Source organism: Macaca nemestrina, chromosome 5 (genome assembly GCF_043159975.1).
Source record: "Macaca nemestrina isolate mMacNem1 chromosome 5, mMacNem.hap1, whole genome shotgun sequence".
NCBI lineage: Eukaryota > Metazoa > Chordata > Mammalia > Primates > Cercopithecidae > Macaca > Macaca nemestrina.
The window spans coordinates 170,826,713-170,846,561 of NC_092129.1; the positions used below are offsets into that span (position 1 = coordinate 170,826,713).

Below are 19,849 nucleotides of genomic sequence, written 5' to 3' on the forward strand. Positions count from 1 at the left end.
TCTACTGTGAAGGGATCTAAAAATAAATATTCTGCAAGTATATTCTGTCAAACCCACTTTGGTAAAACCTTTCTGGCTCTAGGGTGTGGGGCGGCGATATTTTCTGGAAGTTAGTCAGTCTGAGAGTTTTTCCTTATTAAAACACTGGTTGGAGGAATGATGTTTTTAAGGCCCACCATGAGAAAGTGGTGGAGAGGATGAGCATCCAGTTTCGCTTTCATAGCAGAATTTCACTTCGCTGAGAGCTAAGTGTTTTGAAAATGTTTGTGCCTGCTGTCTTGGGTAAGGAGCGCAGTTCCTGATAAAAATACATTCATACGCCTTTTCTTCAAAACATTTTGTCAGGATACTGCAGAATTTTTCCTTCAACCTACGGTTCCTGTCACAAACTATTGTGGCTAAAATGTGGGATTCTTCCTTGCCCTTGGAAAGCTGGAATTTAACATGATCACATGTAGTTTCTGCTCTTTCCCTTCTAGAGATTTGTCTTAAACACGAATGAGAAAACATCTCAGTCCTCTTGGCCAGGAGAAAGGAAGGCCAAGGAAGGTTGGAGAGTGTGTGTATGTTGGGGGTGTGGCTTTGGTCTGCTGACAAATCGAATGGATGGATTGCGTAGAGGTACAATTGTGTAGAGGATTGTGTGTATACAGGCTTGTGTGCAAGGCTGTTTCAGGAAATAAGGTCGGGGTTCATGAGAATGAAGCACTTTCTTTGTTAATGGAAAGTTCGCCTCAAAATTATGGGGCAACACTGAAATCATATGATGCGTTGAAGGAGCTCCGAGGACCTTCTTCCACTGTAGCTCTGGGTATGACAGGCACTTGCCCTCTCTTGAATTGCGTAAGTTCCTTGTCATGTGGTCATCACCTCCCCATGGTGACTCAAGGTTATGATGTTTTCCCTCTGAAAATGAAGAACCCGGAGGGAAGCCAGTGGGGATGAGGAGGGTAAGCAAAGAGCTTAGATGTCCGGGACCAGATCCTAAAATGAGTCGCTGGCTCACGTGGCCCAAGTGACAGCACCTGCTCCTTTTCTGTGACATAAGCAGCAGAGTGACATACCAAGTTCTCCAGCCAAGGCAGCCTTTGGGGAGCCTGGTGAGGGGTGTGGGGTGTGGACAGTGAATCTGCCCGGGTCACATAGGGTCAGCAGCTTTTGTCTTTAGCTGGGTGTTTTGGGTCTAGAAGGGCCAGAAGATGCTTTTCTCTTCCCTTGACAGAGAGGGAAAGGAGTGTGGGAATTTGGGGAGCAGGAGTTGATGGCATTCCCTCTGTTGGTGGAAACAAAGAGCCATTTCTCCTTGAGACTGTGTGCCAAATGAAACTGCCTGTGGCTCTTGGCACAAGCTGTGGCTCCTAGATCAGCTGGTGTTCCTCCAGAGCTGGCGCCGGTTTGAGTAGGAGGGAGGGGTGAGGGATGGTGGAAAGGAGAACAGAGGGCAGTAGTGATTTCTGGGGGACCATGGCGGGGGTGCTGACCTTTCACGGCTTTCCTGACCAGTCGCCTTTTCCACTTTGGTCCCTCTGTCAGCCTTGCCTTGGGGACGTTAAAAAGTGAGTAGACAGTTGCTAGATGAGGTGATAACTCCCCATAAGGGGAGCCCTCGCCCAGGGACTGATTTTACTCAGGGACAATGACAAAGGGAGTCAATGTCATCAGAGGACACACGAGAATCCTAGAAGCTCATCCTGACTAAGCACAACTCCAAATTGAATATCGTTGCAAGCGCTTAAGGTTCACACCTCCAACTCACACCTAATACTGACGTTTTCCTTTGCAGTTTACCAGAACTTACACGGCAGGCACTGGGGACTGCCAGAGCTCATGCTAAGCACTGGCTTTATCACAGAGTCACTTCCTGGTCTCTATCACCCTTTCCTAGAGTCTTAATAAGTAGCAACCTGGTACTTGCTGGAAATTTTAGCATCTCTTTTCCCTGCTTCTGCCTGCCCTCTGGACATAATACTAAGAAGATTTGGGAGAGGGGCAGCAAAGAGGAGAAGCTTTGGAAGATTCACTGCTAAACATCAGGTGGCTGCATGCTACACCACAGTGGCCCTGCGATCCCACCTCCCATTTCTCCCTCCTCTGACCAATCTGTTTGGTTCACTTGTCCTTTTGTTTTCATTCAATCACGAAATATATGTGAATACACTCTTAATTCTGGGCCAGATGCTGAGCTTAATTGCGGAACAAGACATGGTATCTGCCCTCTTGGAGTGTACAAGCATGCAGGGAGGACATATTTAACAGATACATGGTTTGTTCCAGACGTCTTTAGGAGAAACTCTCAACTCCTGTGCTGCCACACCAGGGAGAAGTTAGACTGAGTCTGTCCAAAAGCTCCAGAGGAAGGATAGAACTGCTCTGAGATGTGTGATTCTGTGTCCCCTTCCCTTTATTAATGGAAGAGGTGACAGGAAGAGCCTTGGATCAGGGAGGGGGCATGAGCATCTGCCCCACTCACTAGTTTCGCAAACCAAACCAATCACTTAGTCTGTGTCTTGGTTTCCCCATCATCAAACAGCGATTCTGTTACATCCCTTCCTCCTCAGCATGCTTGTGAGCATCACATGAGTTGGCTGTGAAAGCACTTTTAGAAGCATGGAACTCTGTGGATATTTAATATTTTCAAGAGCATCATTTGCAAGAGTGTGGCTGGGCACTGTCTCTATTTGAATCTACTCTATGCTTGGAGGCCTAACTCAGCTCTACCTGCTCTGAAAATTTGTTAACTGCCAAGCTCAAAGTTCATTTTCCTGACTCTGAGCTTCTGAGACATTTCAGGGACCACTCATTTAGCAATAATTGTTTGGAAGTCTCTTGTTCGGTTGTCTTGAACTTTTATTAAGTGTTCCATGGGTTTCCCTCTAAGATGCAAGATTCTTGAAACCAGGGGCTGCCTTTAGCACACCCGAGGCACTGGCAGATTCAGCGTCTGGGGAGGGCCCTCTGTGTGGTTCATAGATGGTGCCTTCCTGCTGTGTCCTGGTGGAAGGAATGAATTCTGGTCTTTCAGCCCCTTCTAAGTGTCCTAATCCCATGCATGAGGAACCACCCCATGACCTCACCCCTTCCAAAGGCCCCACCTCCAAATACCATCACCCTGGGGGCTAGGATTTCAGCATACACATTTTAGGGGAAGACAAACATTGAGACTAATACACTGGTTTAGAATGATCTGTTTACATCCCAGATTTATGAGCCCTCCTTGAGATTAGTAATAATGACGTACTTTTTTTTTTCATTCCCCCAGTGTCAAGCACATCTCCTAACCCATGTGGGCTCTTCATGAATATTTGTTGAATATGGGAAGGCCTGGTTCAGCATTAAGACGCCTCCATTGACAAGTAATAGAGTTGTTCTGAAGCAGGCTTGCTTATAGGAGACTTTATTATAGGATGCAGGGGTGAGGCTGAGAACCTAAAGAAGGAGGGCTTGGAATCTGGGATGGGACTAAAGAGACCCTGGACCCTCTCGTCCTCTTATCTATGATCCACATTGTGTGTGGGCTCTGTCTGGAGTCTGTGTCTCTGCAGTCTGGATCGCTCTGGTAGAAGATGTCCCACCCTAAGACACTAAATGTATATGTTACAGGTCCAGCCTCTGGAGACAGAGTCTTGTGGCCCAATTCCTAAATCCATGGGAAAGAGGCTGTGGTCTGGCCTGGGGTTCGGGCTGCCTATGGGCCATTCACATAGAGCTGAGTGGGTGGAGGCATCCCACAGCAGATGCAGGGCCACCAGGAGCCTCCCTTGTGTCTACTGCAGTGCAGGGAGTGGTGAGCAAGGGGCTTGGTGGACGGGTCCACTGTGAACTGCGAAGAGACTCTCAAAGACTATCTGCTCCACTTAGATCTGTTGACCAGATAAGTGCCCTCAGAAGTGCCAGGGGGCAACAAGAAGCCTTCTGCCTCCACTAAGTCTCAGTGACTTTTCCTGCACCACTTCTTTCTGGTTTCTGCCAGCCAGTCTGTAGGTGGACAGCCAGCCCTTTCCGATGGGGGCAGGCAGAGGGGTAATATCACACCAGCAGCCTTGGTGAACTCATTCACGTGGCCAGGTGCTTCCTTTGTGAACTTTCATACCAAGTCTAATTCAGTCCGAAAGTCTACAGGAAGTCGACTTTGCCCGGCTCCTTGCCCTCCACCTGGGTCAACTCGGGGGCTTCGCTGGCAGCAGCTGTGTTTGTCTTTGATTGCTCAGGAGGGTGTATAGTTTACTCGCAGGGTGTCCAACATCTGGGTGCCTAGACCAAGTTGGGCTGTGGCCAGACTGGGTGGCAGTTGAGTGAACCTGAATACAGCCAGTTAGGGGAGGCAGCTGCTAAGGCTGACTGATTTTCAGATCATACAGAAGGCATGTCCGGACCCGAGGAATGTCAGAGCTGGAGGGGAGCTTGCATATCACCCCATATACAGATAAGAGAAGTGAGGTTCCAGGTGGTCTAGTGAGTTATTTATACAAGGTCACAGTAGCTGAGCAAGCTCTGGAACCCAGGCATCCCAGCTACCTGTCCAGAGTATATTTCACCAAGCTGCTCCCTCATTCGGAAACACTGACCCATCTTTCTCTGAACCTTAAAATCTCTCCATCTGGGCAAAACATTCCAGAGAGGCAGAATCTGCTTGGACCCATTGCTGGCTGGCTGGCTGGGTAACTCAGCACCACGTCCTTATCTGCACCCCAGGGGAGGGGATGAGAGTAAGAGCTCCCACTTCACAGAGTGGGTAGAACGATGAGCTACAGAAACAGATATGAAATCCTTAGACCAGTGTCTGGCACAGAAGTTGGTAAATACTAGGTATTATAGTTCTACAAGTGTTTTAATGTATATTCTCCTCAGAGAGTGGCACCGTGATGCAGAGTCTCACCAAAGACTAAGATTCCTAGAGCACACTGCTTCCTGAGAAAAGGTTTTTAGGAGAGCGGAGTCCCATTGCAGACTCTTTAGGGCATTGCATTGGAACAGGGCTTCTCAGACTTGAATGTGCACTGGGAGCCCCTGGGGTCTTGGTGAACTGCAGATTCTGTCTGTGGGTCAGGGGTGGGCATGACTGTCTGCATTTCTAACAAGGTCCATGACGATGCTGATGCTGCTCGTCCAGGGGAACCACAGTTTGAGTAGCAAGGGCCCAGGGAATGTAGATTTCACCTAATGATGAAAGGTTTAACGCTGATTGCAAAAGAAAGAAATATGCCACTTGCCTGTGCCTTTTTTTCATTTTTAAACTACTCTGACCTCGTTTCTAAGCTATTGCTAAAGTTTATAAAACACTTCATCACACCTGGAATAAAATCTCGGTACTGAAATGTGAATGTTTTCCACAAATTGTTCCCTTTCCATGCTAGGAAGTGGTGTCAAACTTTATTACCAATCAGCTCATTACCAAGGACAGCTCTGTGGCAGCTCACCAACCACCAACTACCTCATAGTTGCCTATGCATTCTTCATCCTCTCCTCTTCCTTACTAATGAGACCCCAATTTTATTTGAGGCAGGAGTGTGTTCACATAACCTTATTCCCCTGGCCCTCTTGATAAAGGCAGGACCAGTAAGATGGAAGGTTAAAGTCATTAGGTAGGACTTGCAGAAAAGGTTTTTAAAGAGAATTTAAAAGCTGGCAGGTAAATTTTCTCTTCCTGGTATTTCCTGTTACTTTCTGCCTGGAACACATACATAATGGTGGGAGCTTCAGCAGCTATCTTGGAATGTGAGGCAACATCAAGAATGGAAGCCACATGATAAGGATGGTGGGGCCAACAAATAGAGCTATACATTGATGGTGTCACTACCACACAAGCTGTTTTCTGCTTAATTCCAGACTGCCTTTACATTTTAAAAAATCTCAATTTGTTTCAGCCACTTGTTTTTGGTTATGTGAAGACTGTTGGATCTAATGCTAACAGACACCATCAAAGCAGATGCAGTTTAGCAAGGCAGATATGGGTTTTAATCTATGTCTAAAACTATCATCTTTCTGACTGCCCTTTCTGGGATTCACTAGTGGTGTAGGGTCAAGGGAACTGGATTGAGAGTTCTTTGCTCAGCTCTGCTATTTCCTAGCTGTGTGATTGTTTTTTCTTGGCCTCAGCCCCTTCATCTGTAAAACGGGGATGAGAGATGAAAGTGACCAGCACAGTGCTGGGGTGCAAAACTCATTCCACTGGTGCTGGGGGCAGGGTATCTCAGGATGATGGTGTGGGGATGTGATTCAGGGGCCAGTGCTAATGCAGCAGGGAGGGGCCTCGTGGGGTGAAGCTTGAGTGCTGGCAGCAATGCAGCTTCTAGTCCTTGCTTAAAAAAATTTTTTTTTGAGATAGGGTCTCACTGTCTCACCCAGGCTGGAGTGCAATGGTGTAATCACAGCTCATTGCAGCCTCAAGATCCTGGGCTCAGGTGATCCTCCCACCTCAACTTCCCCGGTAGCTGGTAGCTGGGACTACAGACACATGGCCAGCTAGTTTTTTCAATTTTTTTTTTGTAGAGATGGGGTTTCGCCATGTTGCCCAGGCTGGTCTCAAACTCCTGGGCTCAAGAGGTTCACCCATCTCAGCCTCCCAAAATGCTGAGATTACAGGTGTGAGCCACTGCACCCCACCTTCTAGTGCTTTCTTTAGGGGTGTCCCCCTTGGTGTACTGAGGGCGGCAGAGCACCTTCCTCTGTTGTGGCCAGAAGGGTTGGACCAGGTGACCCTTTTAGCATGAATGGTCTTTGGTTTTGTTGGGAGGGAGCTGGGGGCAGAACAAGCAGCTTTCCACTGGGCTCGAGAAACCTGCCTTGGCGTCTTCCTCCACCAGCTCCTAGGCGTGATAGTGAGGCCTGGGAGGCAGCCCAGGCAACGTCTTGCCTCCCCGCACAGCTTTGCTGCTGAAATCTAAGTGACTCTATCCCAGCTGCTTGCTCTGAGCCAGCCGAATGTCTGGTCAACAAAGAGTGTTTGTGCTGTCCTGTTGACTGTAGCCTATAGTAAGATTGAAACCACAGCAGAACTGTGCACACCTCTGCTGGCCAAATCAGAGATGCTTTTTGCTTCTAATGTGACTCAACTACTCTCCAAACCTGAAGCCATCACTCTTTGTCCTTCCCCTCCTCCCCACTCCAATCAGTTACGTTCGGCACCTGCAGGGTTTCCGCTGAATCCTGGAGGGCAAAAAGCATGTCTTTACAGTGAACTAAAAATATCAAGAGATGCACTTACCTCCCCGCACAGAGGGGGGTCACCAGGGAGACCTGAACTAGGATGGCTCAATTGGAGCCTCTCACTGTTTGGCCCAGTGGGTCTCCGTTTTTCTGCCCAGCTGCTGGACAGCCTGAAACATGCCTGCCTTTCCTTACTGTGGCCGGTTCCTGGATTTTAAAATTGGACATGATTGAAATAAGGTCTGTCTGGGTGCGCATGTTACACACAAGTTGTTTCCCTGTTCATGTTTTGTCCTATAAAAGGCAGCCAACCCTGTGTGTTCTTTCTGGTCTTCTTATTTAAAAAAAAAAATTGTAACTAAATTTTTTGATGGAAAAGGAACATGTGCCAATAGAGGGGAAGGGCAGCCAGGATAAAAGGGTCTGCGGTGACCGGTGGCTGTTCTCCATGTCCCAGCCCCAAGGACCCTTCCTTAGCACCAACTCCTGGGAGTCTAAAAATGAGCGTGTTATTTCAGGTACTTTTCTAGGAAGAAAGAAGGGCTTTGTCCTGCCTGCTTTGGGGCTGTCGTCACCAAGTCAGTGAGATGGAATTGAGGAGAACACAAGGTGGCTCAGCTGCCACAGGGGCTCCTGCCATGATTGCGTGGATGCTGACGAGTGGGCTGGGGGCATGGAGGGCTGGGGTTGGCCCAGGTGGCAGCTCACATTGTTATGGTGGCTTGGAAAATGTCCCGACCACCCCAGCAACAAGGCAGCACACAGTCTGAACAAAGCCAGCCTCTTGCCAGATGGCATTTTTGCTATTTTAACCCCAGGGCCTTGCAGAGCCAGTACGCTGGGGCTTCGGTGAGGTGGCCAAGGCCTTCCAGGAGGCTCAGGTGTTGAGCCATAAAGCCCCGGACGTGCTTCATGCATGACGGCCTCGGTCAGCACAGTGGCAGGCCTGCTGGACTGCGGGGACTGGCCATAGGGTTGCTGCGTGAGACCAAAGCCTTTATTCTGATTCCGTCCCTGGTCGGGACTGAGATAAGAAGTTCAATTCATGTGTGAAGTATTTTTTTTTTTTAACCTGTGTAGCTGGAGACTGGCTTGTCCTCTTCTGGGTGGAGGCTTTGAATGGACCCCAGGACCATGGACCCCAGGGACCCCCCGCCCCACCCCCACCACACTGGGACAAGGTGTCAGTGGCCACTCCAGGTTGGTGATTGGTGATTAAGGAACTGACAGCATTTTCCTCCCTCCCTCTACCATTTCTGTCTGTTTTTTTTTTTTTATTGTTGGTGTTTTTAAATTTTTTATCAAAGGCAGAACAGCAATGGTATCTCCACACAGGAAACACCACGCCTTTGTGACCACATGAGACGCAACGTCTTCATCATGGATGAGGAAGGGAACCAGGTCTGGAATTCTGGCTCAGAGTAGATGCATCTTAATGGAAGAAGAATTAGTCAATTCTGTTTCCGTGGTTTACTCTTCCTGTCTCCTGCAGATGAATTCATTAGTTTAATTAATGAGAGCCTTTTGCCTTCCTCTGCAGTGTTGCCCATGGAAATAGTGGATGATCATGGCTCCCTATTATGAAATGTGGAGAGCATTGTTTGATTAGGACCAGAACCCTTTTAACCCCCAGAAAATAGCTTCTAGGTAAGGGACTGGACACTCACACACGATGAAGACGTGAGTGTGTGGTGTTCTTCCCTCTCATTAGGCAGCATGCCCTTCTCTTCCTGCCTTTGCAACAGCTCGAGGTAGGACCACAGGGTACAAGTGCCTCGTGTGTGACTTCTGCTTCCCTTGCAGGAAGTCATAAATGTTGGCTGACTGTCAGATGCTTGTGGGAGGTCCCCATGGTGTGGGGAAGGGGGAGACTCAGCTTAACCACAGACAAAGGTGTGCATGGGAGGCGAGGAGGAGGAGCTGGGAGCTAGGGCTTGGAGGCAGTCGGTGATCTTTCCCAGTTTGTGATCCTCGGTGTCAGAAGACTATGTAATCGCTCAGGACAGGCAAATGGGATAACTGGATGGATGCTGCGGAAGTGTGAACTCAAGAAGGTAGAGAGAAAGCCACAACACATCGGCGTAGCAGGGAGGTTAAGGGCATTGCCTTAGAGTCAGGCAGACCTGGGTGTGGAAGCCCCTCCACCACTTACCATCTGTGTGACTTTGCCCACGTTGTTGTTTGGGGACCTGAGTTTCCTCATCGGTGACCAAGGTGTTGTAAGGGTTAAGGAAAATGGTGCATGACGGTGGCCTAACACAGTGCCTGGGGTATGCTAAGTGTTTACTGTGTGGGAGCTGTTAGTGGTGCTACTGGTAGGAATCAAGTGACCAGCCAGCCAGAGTTAGACCTCAGGGCCGCCACCTGCCAGGAGGCAGAGGAGACAGCTATTTGTTCATCCTTTTTTCGTTTTGTATGCTCCTCATTGAGTTCCAAGGTTGCCTACGTGAGACCTCTCTTGGACTCCTTTCAGGGAAGCTTCATTGCTCAGTGCCCGAAGACCCTTGTTAAAAACCCTGGTTGTCCCTGAGGTGGTCACCACAACATGGCCACATCAACAGCGTCCCTCACAGGACTCCCAGACCACACACACCAGAAGGGTCTGCCCGGGAAGCCTGAGCAGAGTGATGGAGCAGGGGACGGGAGGTGAGGCTGGCAGAAGTGAGCAAGGACCACAGTGTCACTGCGGATGCCACACTGCAGAGTGGAGCTTGACGGGTAAGATTGTGGGGGCTGCTGCAGGCACCAAGCAGGAGGGTGGGGTGAGCCCATCTGAGTTTGGAGACATGACTCTGGCGGCAGGGACTGGATGCTGGGGCTGCAGGCAGAAAGACCATGGCTGCCGTTATCCGGGGGGGAGACACTTTTTCAAAAATTAGTATATCTGTATTTTATTATTTATTTATGTTTCAATAACTTTTCGGGTGGTACAGGTGGCTTTTTTTTTTTTTTTTTTTTTTTGGAGATAAGAGTTTCGCTCTTGTTGCCCAGGCTGGAGTGCAATGATGTGATCTCAGCTCACTGCAACCTCTGCCTCCCGGGTTCAAGTGATTCTCCTGCCTCAGCCTCCCAAGTGGCTAGGATTACAGGCGACCGCCACCACACCTGGCTAATTTTTTGTACTTTTAGTAGAGATGAGGTTTCACCACGTTGGCCAGGCTGGTCTTGAACTCCTGACCTCAGGTGATCCACCTGCCTCGGCCTCCCAAAGTGTTGGGATTACAGGCATGAGGCACTGTGCCCCGCCCTTCAAGTGACTTTTTGTTACATGGATAAATTATATAGTAGTTTATTCTGAGATTTGTGCTCCCATCACCCGAGTAGTGTACATTGTACCTAATGTGTACTTTTTATCCCTACCCCCCTCGCACCCTCCCCCTTCTGAGTCCCCAAAGTCCATTATATCATTTTTAGGCCTTTGTGTCCTTACAGCTTAGCTCCCACTTATAAGTGAGAACATATGATACTTGGTTTTTCACTCCTGTGTTGCTTCACTTAGCATAATGGCCTCCAGCTCCATCCAAGTTGTGGAACGTTCTATGATACCCTGCTGCTTTTTAGAAAACCTGCGCCAGGGGCTCGGGACAGATCTGAGCTATAGCCATAGACAGGGAGTCATCTGAAGCCACATGTGTGGAGGAGATCACTTAGCACCTGTGGAGAGTGAGCCAGGGAGAGCTTCCCGAGTCAAACTTGTCCTTCAGATTAACAGGTTAAGTAGCCACATCCATGGAGCACCCTGAAACCTGCGATGCGTAGGGGACAACGCACTGTGTTGTAGACATCACCCCCAACATCACCCCAGGGTGTTTTGCGCAAGGGCAGGGGGAGGCAGAGGATGTCAGATAACCTGATTGATGGCGGCTTCGGGATGAGGCCCCACAAAGGCACTTGGGAGGGTAGGTCCCAGGGCCACCCAGCTCTCCAGGAGGGTGGTGCGTGGCAGGGAGGGACCGCAGGGAGAGATGGCAGATTTGTGGTGACCTGAAGGAGAGGAATCTAAACTGTTCGAGAGACAGACCTCAGGAGGACTTGCTTTAAAGCTAACTCTTTCTTAACAACTAAGTTGAATGTTTTAAAAATTTCGGCCGGACACGGTGGTTCATGCCTGTAATCCCGGCACTTTGGGAGGCCGAGGTGGGCAAATCATGAGGTCAGGAGATCGAGACCATCCTGGCTAACACAGTGAAACCCCATCTCTACTAAAAGATACCAAAAATTAGCCGGGCATGGTGTCGGGCGCCTGTAGTCTCAGCTACCTGAGAGGCTGAGGCAGGAGAATGGCGTGAACCCGGGAGGCGGAGCTTGCAGTGAGTGGAGATCACGCCACTGCACTCCAGCCTGGGCGACAGAGCGAGACTCCATCTCAAAAAAAAAAAAAATTCCGATATTCCCAAATCGTGGGCAAGCTGATGCTCCAAAGAACATTAGGAACATCTATTTCAATGTCTCTGTTTTCCAGATGAGGAAATTGAGGCCCAGATAAGCAGATGCGATGGACACACCAGGCTGCCCCTTCCTGCGGAGAATGTGTAGCCGCAGCCTTTGTTTCCTTAGGAAAGGGCTCCCTCCTCAGCAGGATTATGGCCAGTTTCCTTCCCTCTTGCCAGACAGTCTGTTCGGGGCTTTATCGAAGCTTTTTCTTTCTAGTCCTTTCGCTGCCCTAAAACTTGCAATCAAGTTCTCAGATTAATTTATCACAAGTTAGAGAGCGGCGGGCGAGGTGGCTCAAGCCTGTAATACCAGCACTTTGGGAGGCCGAGGCGGGTGGATCACGAAGTCAGGAGTTCGAGACTGCCCTGACCAATGTGAAATCCTGTCTCTACTAAAATACAAAAATTAGCCAGGCGCGGTGGTGCAGGCCTGTAATCCCAGCTACTCAAGAGGCTGAGGCAGGAGAGTCGCTTTAACCCAGGAGGCGGAGGTTGCAGTGAGCTGAGATCGCACCACTGCGCTCCAGCCTGGGTGACAGAGTGAGACTCTGTCTCAAAAAAAAAAAAAAAAAAAAAAAAGAGAGAGCTCTGGAAGGAAGGGGTTCTTCTCACAGCCTTTGAGACTCAGAAGTGGGATTCCTGGACCAGCAGTATCAGCAGGCCCTGAGAGCTTGTTAGAAATGCAGACTCCCAGGCCCCATCCAGCCCTACTGACTCAGCACCTGCATGTTAACAAGACCCCCAGGTGATTCCTAGGCAAGGTGGTTTGAGCAGCACGGTGCGAGGTTGCCCTTTCCCAAAACAGCCTTTCTACACTGCTGGACCAAGGGCTACCCAGCAATGTCACCCACCTAAAATGCAGCCCCTCTGCTTCCCTCAAAAGCCTTCAAAGTGACGAATTAGTAACCAGAAGGTTATGCAATGAAGTTCTTTGCTTTATAGATCAAATACTCAGGCTTTTCAAGAACGGAGATAGAGGCCAGGCACAGTGGCTCACACCTGTAATCTCAGCACTTTGGGAGGCCGAGGAGGGTGGATTGACTGAGGCCAGGAGTTTGAGACCAGCCTGGCCAACATGGTGAAACCTGTTTCTACTAAAAATAAAAATACAACAACAACAACAACAAAATAGCCAGATTTGGTGGTGCACACCTCCAGTCCCAGCTATTCAGGAGGCTGAGGCAGGAGAATCACTTGAACCAGGGAGGCGGAGGTTGCAGTGAGCCAAGATCTCCAGCCTGGGAGACAAAGTGAGATTCTGTCTCAAAAAAACCCCAAAAAACAGAGATAGAGATTAGGACGAGAAGGACTCAAAAACAAAGTAGTCTGGGGCTTTTGTTTAGGGGCAGTGACAGTCCAAAGGCCCCCAAGGCATTGCTATTCTAAGACTGTCTGATACCTGACACTACAGAGATGACCCTGAGTGATTTCACAAAAAGTTAAATTTATGTTCATTATTCCTGGATCATTACAAGGAGAATTGACATTTTAGATATTCTTATAAAAATGTTGAGGAAGGCTGAATGCAGTGGCTCACGCCTGTAATCCCAGCACTTTGGGAGGCTGAGGCGGGCGGATAACGAGGTCGAGATCGAGAACATCCTGGCAAACATGGTGAAACCCCGTCTCTACTAAAAATACAAAAATTAGCCAGGTATGGTGGCATGTGCCTGTAGTACCAGCTACTTGGGAGGCTGAGGCAGGAGAATGTCTTGAACCCGGGAGGCAGAGGTTGCAGTGAGCTGAGATTGCGCCACTGCACTCTAGCCTGGTGATGGAGCAAGACTCCGTCTCAAAAAAAAAAAAAAAAACAACAAAAACAAACAAACAAAAACAACAGTGTAGGAAAAAACTCCTAGTACACAAAAGTCTTCTAGAAAGTTAATGTATGTGCTACAATACTTCCTTCCCCCAATAATACCAGAGACATGCGGTTGTCCCGTATGTCCACTCACTCTCACTATGTATGTTGCAGATGAGCTGACCTCTCCCATTCCTGAAACCTCCCTTTCCCAGTCAAAGTATTTTGGGTGGTTTCTGCTGCTGGTTGATAAAACACACAAGAGTCAAGAGGTTTTTTTTTTTTGACTTTTTTTTTTTTTTGGTTTGTTTTTAAAGAAACTGCATACATCATCAGAGACAAACAATAATTTAAATGCCATGCAGTTTCTGTATGTACAAAACCTAGGCCACAGAGATCCAGTTTAATTCGTATTCTCTATTTACATCGTTTTCCTCATACAGCCATCATCTGTTAAATTAGAACCCGGGAGATCAGGGGATTGACGGTCACCACACTCACTCCTATACAAAGACAAACTATGTACAGACACCCAGGAAGCAACTGGAAAATGCAACCGGTCTGGGGATTAACAGACAGATAGGGAGAAAAAGTCATTGAAGGTGACCTTTGCCCACCGGCTGTGCACAGGGAGAACCTGAAATTCCATTCATCGAAGCAACACACCACGATTTTCATTCGGCAAATAAAAATACATGTTGATAAGCGGGAGAAAAATAAAATCAGAGCTTTTCATCACATTTACCGTCACGTTGTTTGGTTTCTCTAATCTTACATAAAGGCTAAAGTTTTAAAAGTTTTACAGGGCTTTGAGGGCCTCTGGAGATGAATATATCAGCCATTTAAAAAAAGCTAGTAGGCTGATGGCGATCTCTTCTGTCATTGATTGGGGGCAGGGGGCAGGATCGGGCAATGTCTAATCTTTAGAAGGAAGCATTTGATTTGAGACATTTCACATTTTTCCTCTCACACTAATCCAAATGCAAAAATGCTCAACTGGGAATTTATACACATACAATAAACTTTGACTTGCCAGCTGCAGCTTTTTCAAAAAAGAGATGCATTTTAAGTCATCTAGCTCACCCTTTTATTTTTTCCCTTAATTAATGTCAAATTGTCATCTTGGAAAGTAACACAAATTGCTACAGTCGTCATGATGTTGTAGCCGAAAAAAAAAGAAAATTGAATAGGTCTCTAGAAAGACCTTAAGGTTTTAAGAAAGGAAAGAGACAGCAGAAGGCCCATCCTGCAGGCCACAGAGGTTGCTGAGCCTGTGTAAGAGCCACTTAAAACAGGCTTGAAATAGCCCGTCCTGAAGGCGCAGGACCTGTCAATGGCAGGGGAGGTGCACCCCTCAGTCTGAGCAAGTGACTTCTGGAAAAGAGGACCTGCAGGAAGAGCAGTGGAAATTGTGTTCAATATCTTCCATGCACAAAGTGGACTGCAACACGAGGGCACTTTGGGCAGAAACCCTGGGCTGTTTGCTGGCTGGCTGCAGGGAGATCCACTTGGGCCTTATATCCCCAGGGAATCTGAAGGGCCAAGAACCAAGGCCAGCAGAGAAGCCATGGGCCTATCATGGGAGGGAGTCCGGTCAATGGAATGAATTTCCTTAGGACTCGCTCCTGGCCAGGGAGGACCACCATGCCAGGGCACCACGTGTGCCAGGAACCCAGCTGCAGTTAGAGGAAGTTCAGACTCAAAGCCTGGCCGGCAGGCACCTCCACCTGGAACACATGCCCGCCCGCCCGCCGTAGAGAAGTTCAACGAAAGAGCCCTACATCTTTCGTCATACCATTTGCACATTCAAACGTCAGTAAGCCTTTCGGGAAGACTGTGTTTACAGCCACACTAAAATCCCGATCACATTTTCCCTGAACAATACCTCTCCCCACGGCAGGAACTATTCAGATTCAAGAGTTAAAAAAAAAAAAAAAAAGGATCTAGTGATGGCACCCTCCTTGGGTTGGGCAGAGGCGTGCTGGCTCCAGGTGGCAAGGCAAAGCTGCAGCTGGAGGCACCGCCCAAAGAGCTGCCCTGAACTCTCCCCAGCAGTTGTCCGGCTCCTTGGTTAGTGCCTACATGAGAGCCGTTCATGCCTGCAAAAAAATGCAATGGCCTCGTTGACAGGTGTGCATCCTAAGAGTAACCTGCTCCCACAGGGTTCGTGGTGGGAGACTGGTTAACTTTTTGGAAAGGCCAAGCTGGCATCTTTCTAAATGGCATGTGTGGTGGAGAGTGTGCCACCACCTAGAAAGACTGGGGTAACGATGGAGTCACTCCAGAAAGTGAGAGAACTCTGCGACTGAGGGCCTGCGAGCTCTGTTAGGAAGGAAAACGAAAGCTGCAATGGGCCTCATTAGGATGCTTGTTAGGGTTTAGGAAGGTCCTGGCCTCATTGCACACCCTACCCTGGGTATCCCAGTCAGAGACATACCCACAATCATGCTTCCCGGCATCATGAGGGAGAGGGAAGAGCTCTCTGGATCAACTGGAGCAGGAAGGGGCACTGTGGGCAGGTGTGGCTGGTGTTGGCCTGATTCTGGCACATGCCCAACTCCGGGGCTCCTTCACAGAAACTCTTTAGTGCAAAAACAAAAAAGAGAAGGCCATGGAGTGTTTCTGGAGTACCAGTCCCTCAGTGGCTGGAAAGCCAGTCCTATGGGAAGGTTTCTGGCCTGTATGCACTGGTCCTATACACAGAAGGTAGGAACTCCCAAGCCATGTAATCACCGGCTCCAAGACACACAGAGAAAATAAATGTCAGCCAAGCAATTTCTGACCCCACAGGGTTCAATAGGGTCCTCCCACTCAGACTTATAAACAGCACAGGAGTACCTTAGCAATGGCTATGTGTGTGCGTGGGTCACTCATGACACTGGACTCTCTGAACACAGATGGGTTGATTATTTGAACTGAGCAGATGACAACTTTCCCCTTCTAAACCAGAGCTTCCCAAAAGGCAGCTCAGCTCAGGCAGAGGGGGCAGGATGGGTGCTCAGTGCCAGCCTTTGTAGCCAAGAGGCAGCCAGACTCCCCCAGAAATGGGCCCTTCCCTTTTGTTCACTGTGTGGGTGGTGGCTGAACGGACTGAAAAGCCAGGGACAACTGAGAAGTGCTCCCTCCTTCTTGGCATCAACTTCAAAGGGCCCCCAAACCAGATGTCATGTCTGGAGCCAGCACATTTGGCCAAGTGTAGGAGTCCAACCAGATCATTAGCTTTGCACAGTACCCCCCAAAACAAACCCACCCCTTCAGCTTTCTTTGGACTCAGGTGACAGACACTTGTGAGGAAGAGGTTTGCTGGAGACTTCATGAAGGCAGTGCCTGCTGGGCCTGGCTGGAGAGAACAAGGACCATTCCACCTGCTGGAAAGTCTTCAGTCAGGGCCCTGCCGGTGCCCTTGGCACTGCTGGGGTTTGGGATGCATTTTGGTGTCAGAAGTGGGACCAGCAGCTCGGACCGCCGAGCCATCACTTTTGCGTTTTCACACATAAAATCCTGATTGTGTTTCCTTGATTTTTCTTCTTTTAAAAAAAAAGGCAGTTCAGAAGATTTACATCATAATGGGGAAGTGAATAAATACCAGCACTTATGGTTCTTATAAATTTATGTTTTGAAGACAGCATAGCACTCAAGAGGAATTCGACTGTTAAGGTCGGTGAAACCTAAGGAAACAAATAATTACATCAAGACCAAGGGGCTGCCAAAGGTGCAGGATTCAACAGTCCAATCTCCCATCCTCAGGGAGTTTCTTGACCGTGAGAGGGAGGGGTGAGCTTCCCACCATCATCCCCACAGGAGCGCCACTGAACACACACCTGGTTTTGAAATAGTTTCATCAGGGGCAGCCCTGGTGGCCTCCACCTCCTGCCATCAGCCTGGATCCAGCAGCAAGGTGCAGAACCCAATCTGTGTCTCTGAGTCTCTAGACTAAATACTTGCTATGTCCTATTTCTCTAAATGTTCCCCTCAAAAGAAAGTCAGAATTAAATCAATAGCACTATTGCTAACTAGCAATGCAACCTTATATAAGTCTCTTAATCACTCTGTGCCTCAGTTTCCCCAAATATCATCATCATGCTGGACTGTCAGGGAGAATGTCAGGGAATAACAGAAGTGGTCCACTTTGGAAGTCCCACATGGACTTGGTATTTTGTTCAGGTTTGGCCTCTGCTGACTGGTTGCAAATTGGCAACAATCTTTTCTCCTTGACTTGAGTTTTCACGAAAACTCACCTTGGAGTTGTTGGTAGTCTGGTGCTTATCAGACCTTTAGTTTAAATGAGTGAACCTCAGACTTTGCAGAAAGTTGCTTTTAGCCCGGGCCATCTGTGTTCTGCTTCCTCATTTCAGTAACCTAAAGTGGAACTGCATGCCTACCTTCCTATTATCTTCCCTCCCACGGCACCCACCAACCCATTCGTAACCCACAAGTGGGAGAGTTTCATTTGGAAATAAATATTGCAACTTGAAGGAAAAAAAAAAAAACCCTCAATACTAACCTTGTTAAGTGTCTACTCAATTCATGAACTTCCATCTCAGTGCTTTTGAATTCATTGAGCTCCTTTCGGATGGCAGCCTGGAATCAACAGAAGCCCATCAATGTGCAATGGGAGAGAGTCAGAAAAAACCTCCCCTTTCAGTTCATTCCTAACAACATGTTTTTCTTCTTCAACAAAGACAAACAGGTTTAAGATGAATTCTTTCATTGGGAGGAAGAAAAATCACCTGAGATGTCCTTTAAAACAAAGATTCCCCTCCTTCCCTAAATCTAAGTTGCAAATGATGGCAGGCTATTGCCCAAAGTGTGTTTTTTCTTCTTCTTTTCACAGAGCTGTGGCATTGAGGCATCAGTGGTGGTGTACGCCTACCCCACACTTCTGGGGGCCCAAGAACACATTCAATGTCAACCTCTCATCTTCCGTAAATAAACAGAGCTCAGCACAGGCACACTGATGCCTTGAGGTGGAGACCTCAGAAGGCATGGATCAAATTCTCCAACCAAATTAGGGGGAAAGGTGATGACCAGCTCCCTACCAACCCTTTGCTTTTGCTCTTTTACAACTTGCCTGACTCTTCAGTGATGTATTTCACCATGTAAGATATGTTTTGAATAACCTCACATGTTCTGAGATGATCCCAAATCACTCCCTCTTTACAATACTGCCACTGAGGAGGCAGGGCCTGGAATCAGACAGCAAAGAGAGGCCATGAGAGAGCAGGGGAGGAGGAGGGGCTGGTAGAGAAGGCAGCTGGGGCCGGAGACAACCTCACTCCTTCCTCAAGGGTGGAAATCGCAAACGCGTGCCTTCTTGCACAGCTCTGTCTATGGCCAATACCTGCTTTGATGGGAATATCAAGGCCCCAGGAGTTTGAGAACAGAAAAGTCTTCATGTAGGATTAGAATGGCCCTCCCCAGGAAAAGAAGGCTGGCTTAGGTTTAAGTGCCTGGGGAGCAGCTGTGGGGCGGGGGCAGGGGTCACCCCGTGCTTCCTGTTTTTTGTCCCCAGCAGCCATTGAGAAACTGGATATGTTTTCGGCCTAAGAGCTACTCAGAACTCTATGAGGGTGCAAGTAGAGACGTCTGTGGTTTCCTTGCACACTTGCGAATATCCTTATCCTTGCACGCATACCACAGTGAGAGTGTGGACAGGAGAGGACAAGAGCGAAAGCTCCTTCCTCTTCGTATTTAGATGACACACTCCTGGGGAGCTGGGTTTGTCTGTCTGGGGCATGGCAGTGCCAGTTCCTGGGTTGCTCTCACAAATTCCCTTGCAGGGAAGATGTGAATGCTGTGTTGACAGAGGAGGGCATAGTCTTCCACACATTGTGTCTGTGGGTTGACCCGCCACAGGCGAGGTCATCTCTGGAAGTCTATCTGCCTCTGGCTGCTTCAGTCCCACCCGAGTGCGGCAATGTGCCTGCATCCATGTTTCCTGCAACTCCTGGATCCAGGGTTGGTGATAATGTAGCCAGCCTGGGCCGTAGATGACTTCCTGCTGAATCATATAAGAAAACCCCAGGTCCCTGAAACGGACAGAGTGAAGGCAGGACTGTTGAGACTGTTGACTTCTATCGTCACCTACACATTAGGCTGAATCATTATTCCAGACTCTCTCTCTATATATATATTATATATAATAAATATATTTATAAATATAGTTAACAAATATACATATTTGTTATATATATAATAAATTTATATATATGTTTGTTTGTTTGTTTTTGAGATGGAGTTTCACTCTTGTCATCCAGGCTGGAGTGCAGTGGTGCGATCTTGGCTCCCTGCAACCTCCGCCTCCTGGGTTCAAGCAATTCTCCTGCCTCAGCCTCCCGAGCAGCTGGGATTACAGGTGCGTGCCATCACGCCCGGCTAATTTTGTATTTTTAACAGAGATGGGGTTTCATCATGTTGGTCAGGCTGGTCTTGAACTCCTGACCTTAAGTGATTTACCCGCCTCGGCCTC

The 19,849-nt window shown here is 48.4% G+C and overlaps 1 protein-coding gene and 1 long non-coding RNA gene across 23 annotated transcripts in view; one reads left to right on the top strand and one right to left on the bottom strand.

Moving 5' to 3' along the window:
- The first annotated feature begins 159 nt into the window (after window positions 1-159).
- LOC139363088 (uncharacterized) lies at window positions 160-18,303 on the top strand. The gene is made up of 3 exons (XR_011623001.1): window positions 160-8,346; window positions 9,620-9,864; window positions 18,215-18,303. It is a non-coding gene; the product is annotated as an uncharacterized lncRNA (long non-coding RNA).
- LOC105482440 (phosphatase and actin regulator 1) overlaps window positions 15,468-19,849 on the bottom strand; it is a 578,235-nt gene continuing 573,853 nt past the window's right edge. For 9 of the 22 annotated variants that reach the window (XM_024792994.2, XM_011742549.3, XM_011742548.3 and 6 more), the window contains 2 exons: window positions 17,885-17,961; window positions 15,468-17,048 (listed from right to left, as the gene is read on the bottom strand). In XM_024792994.2, the coding sequence (XP_024648762.1) occupies window positions 17,033-17,048; window positions 17,885-17,961 (93 nt within the window). In that variant the 3' untranslated portion in view covers window positions 15,468-17,032. The other 13 variants (XM_071096033.1, XM_071096032.1, XM_071096035.1 and 10 more) reach the window with 4 other exon arrangements.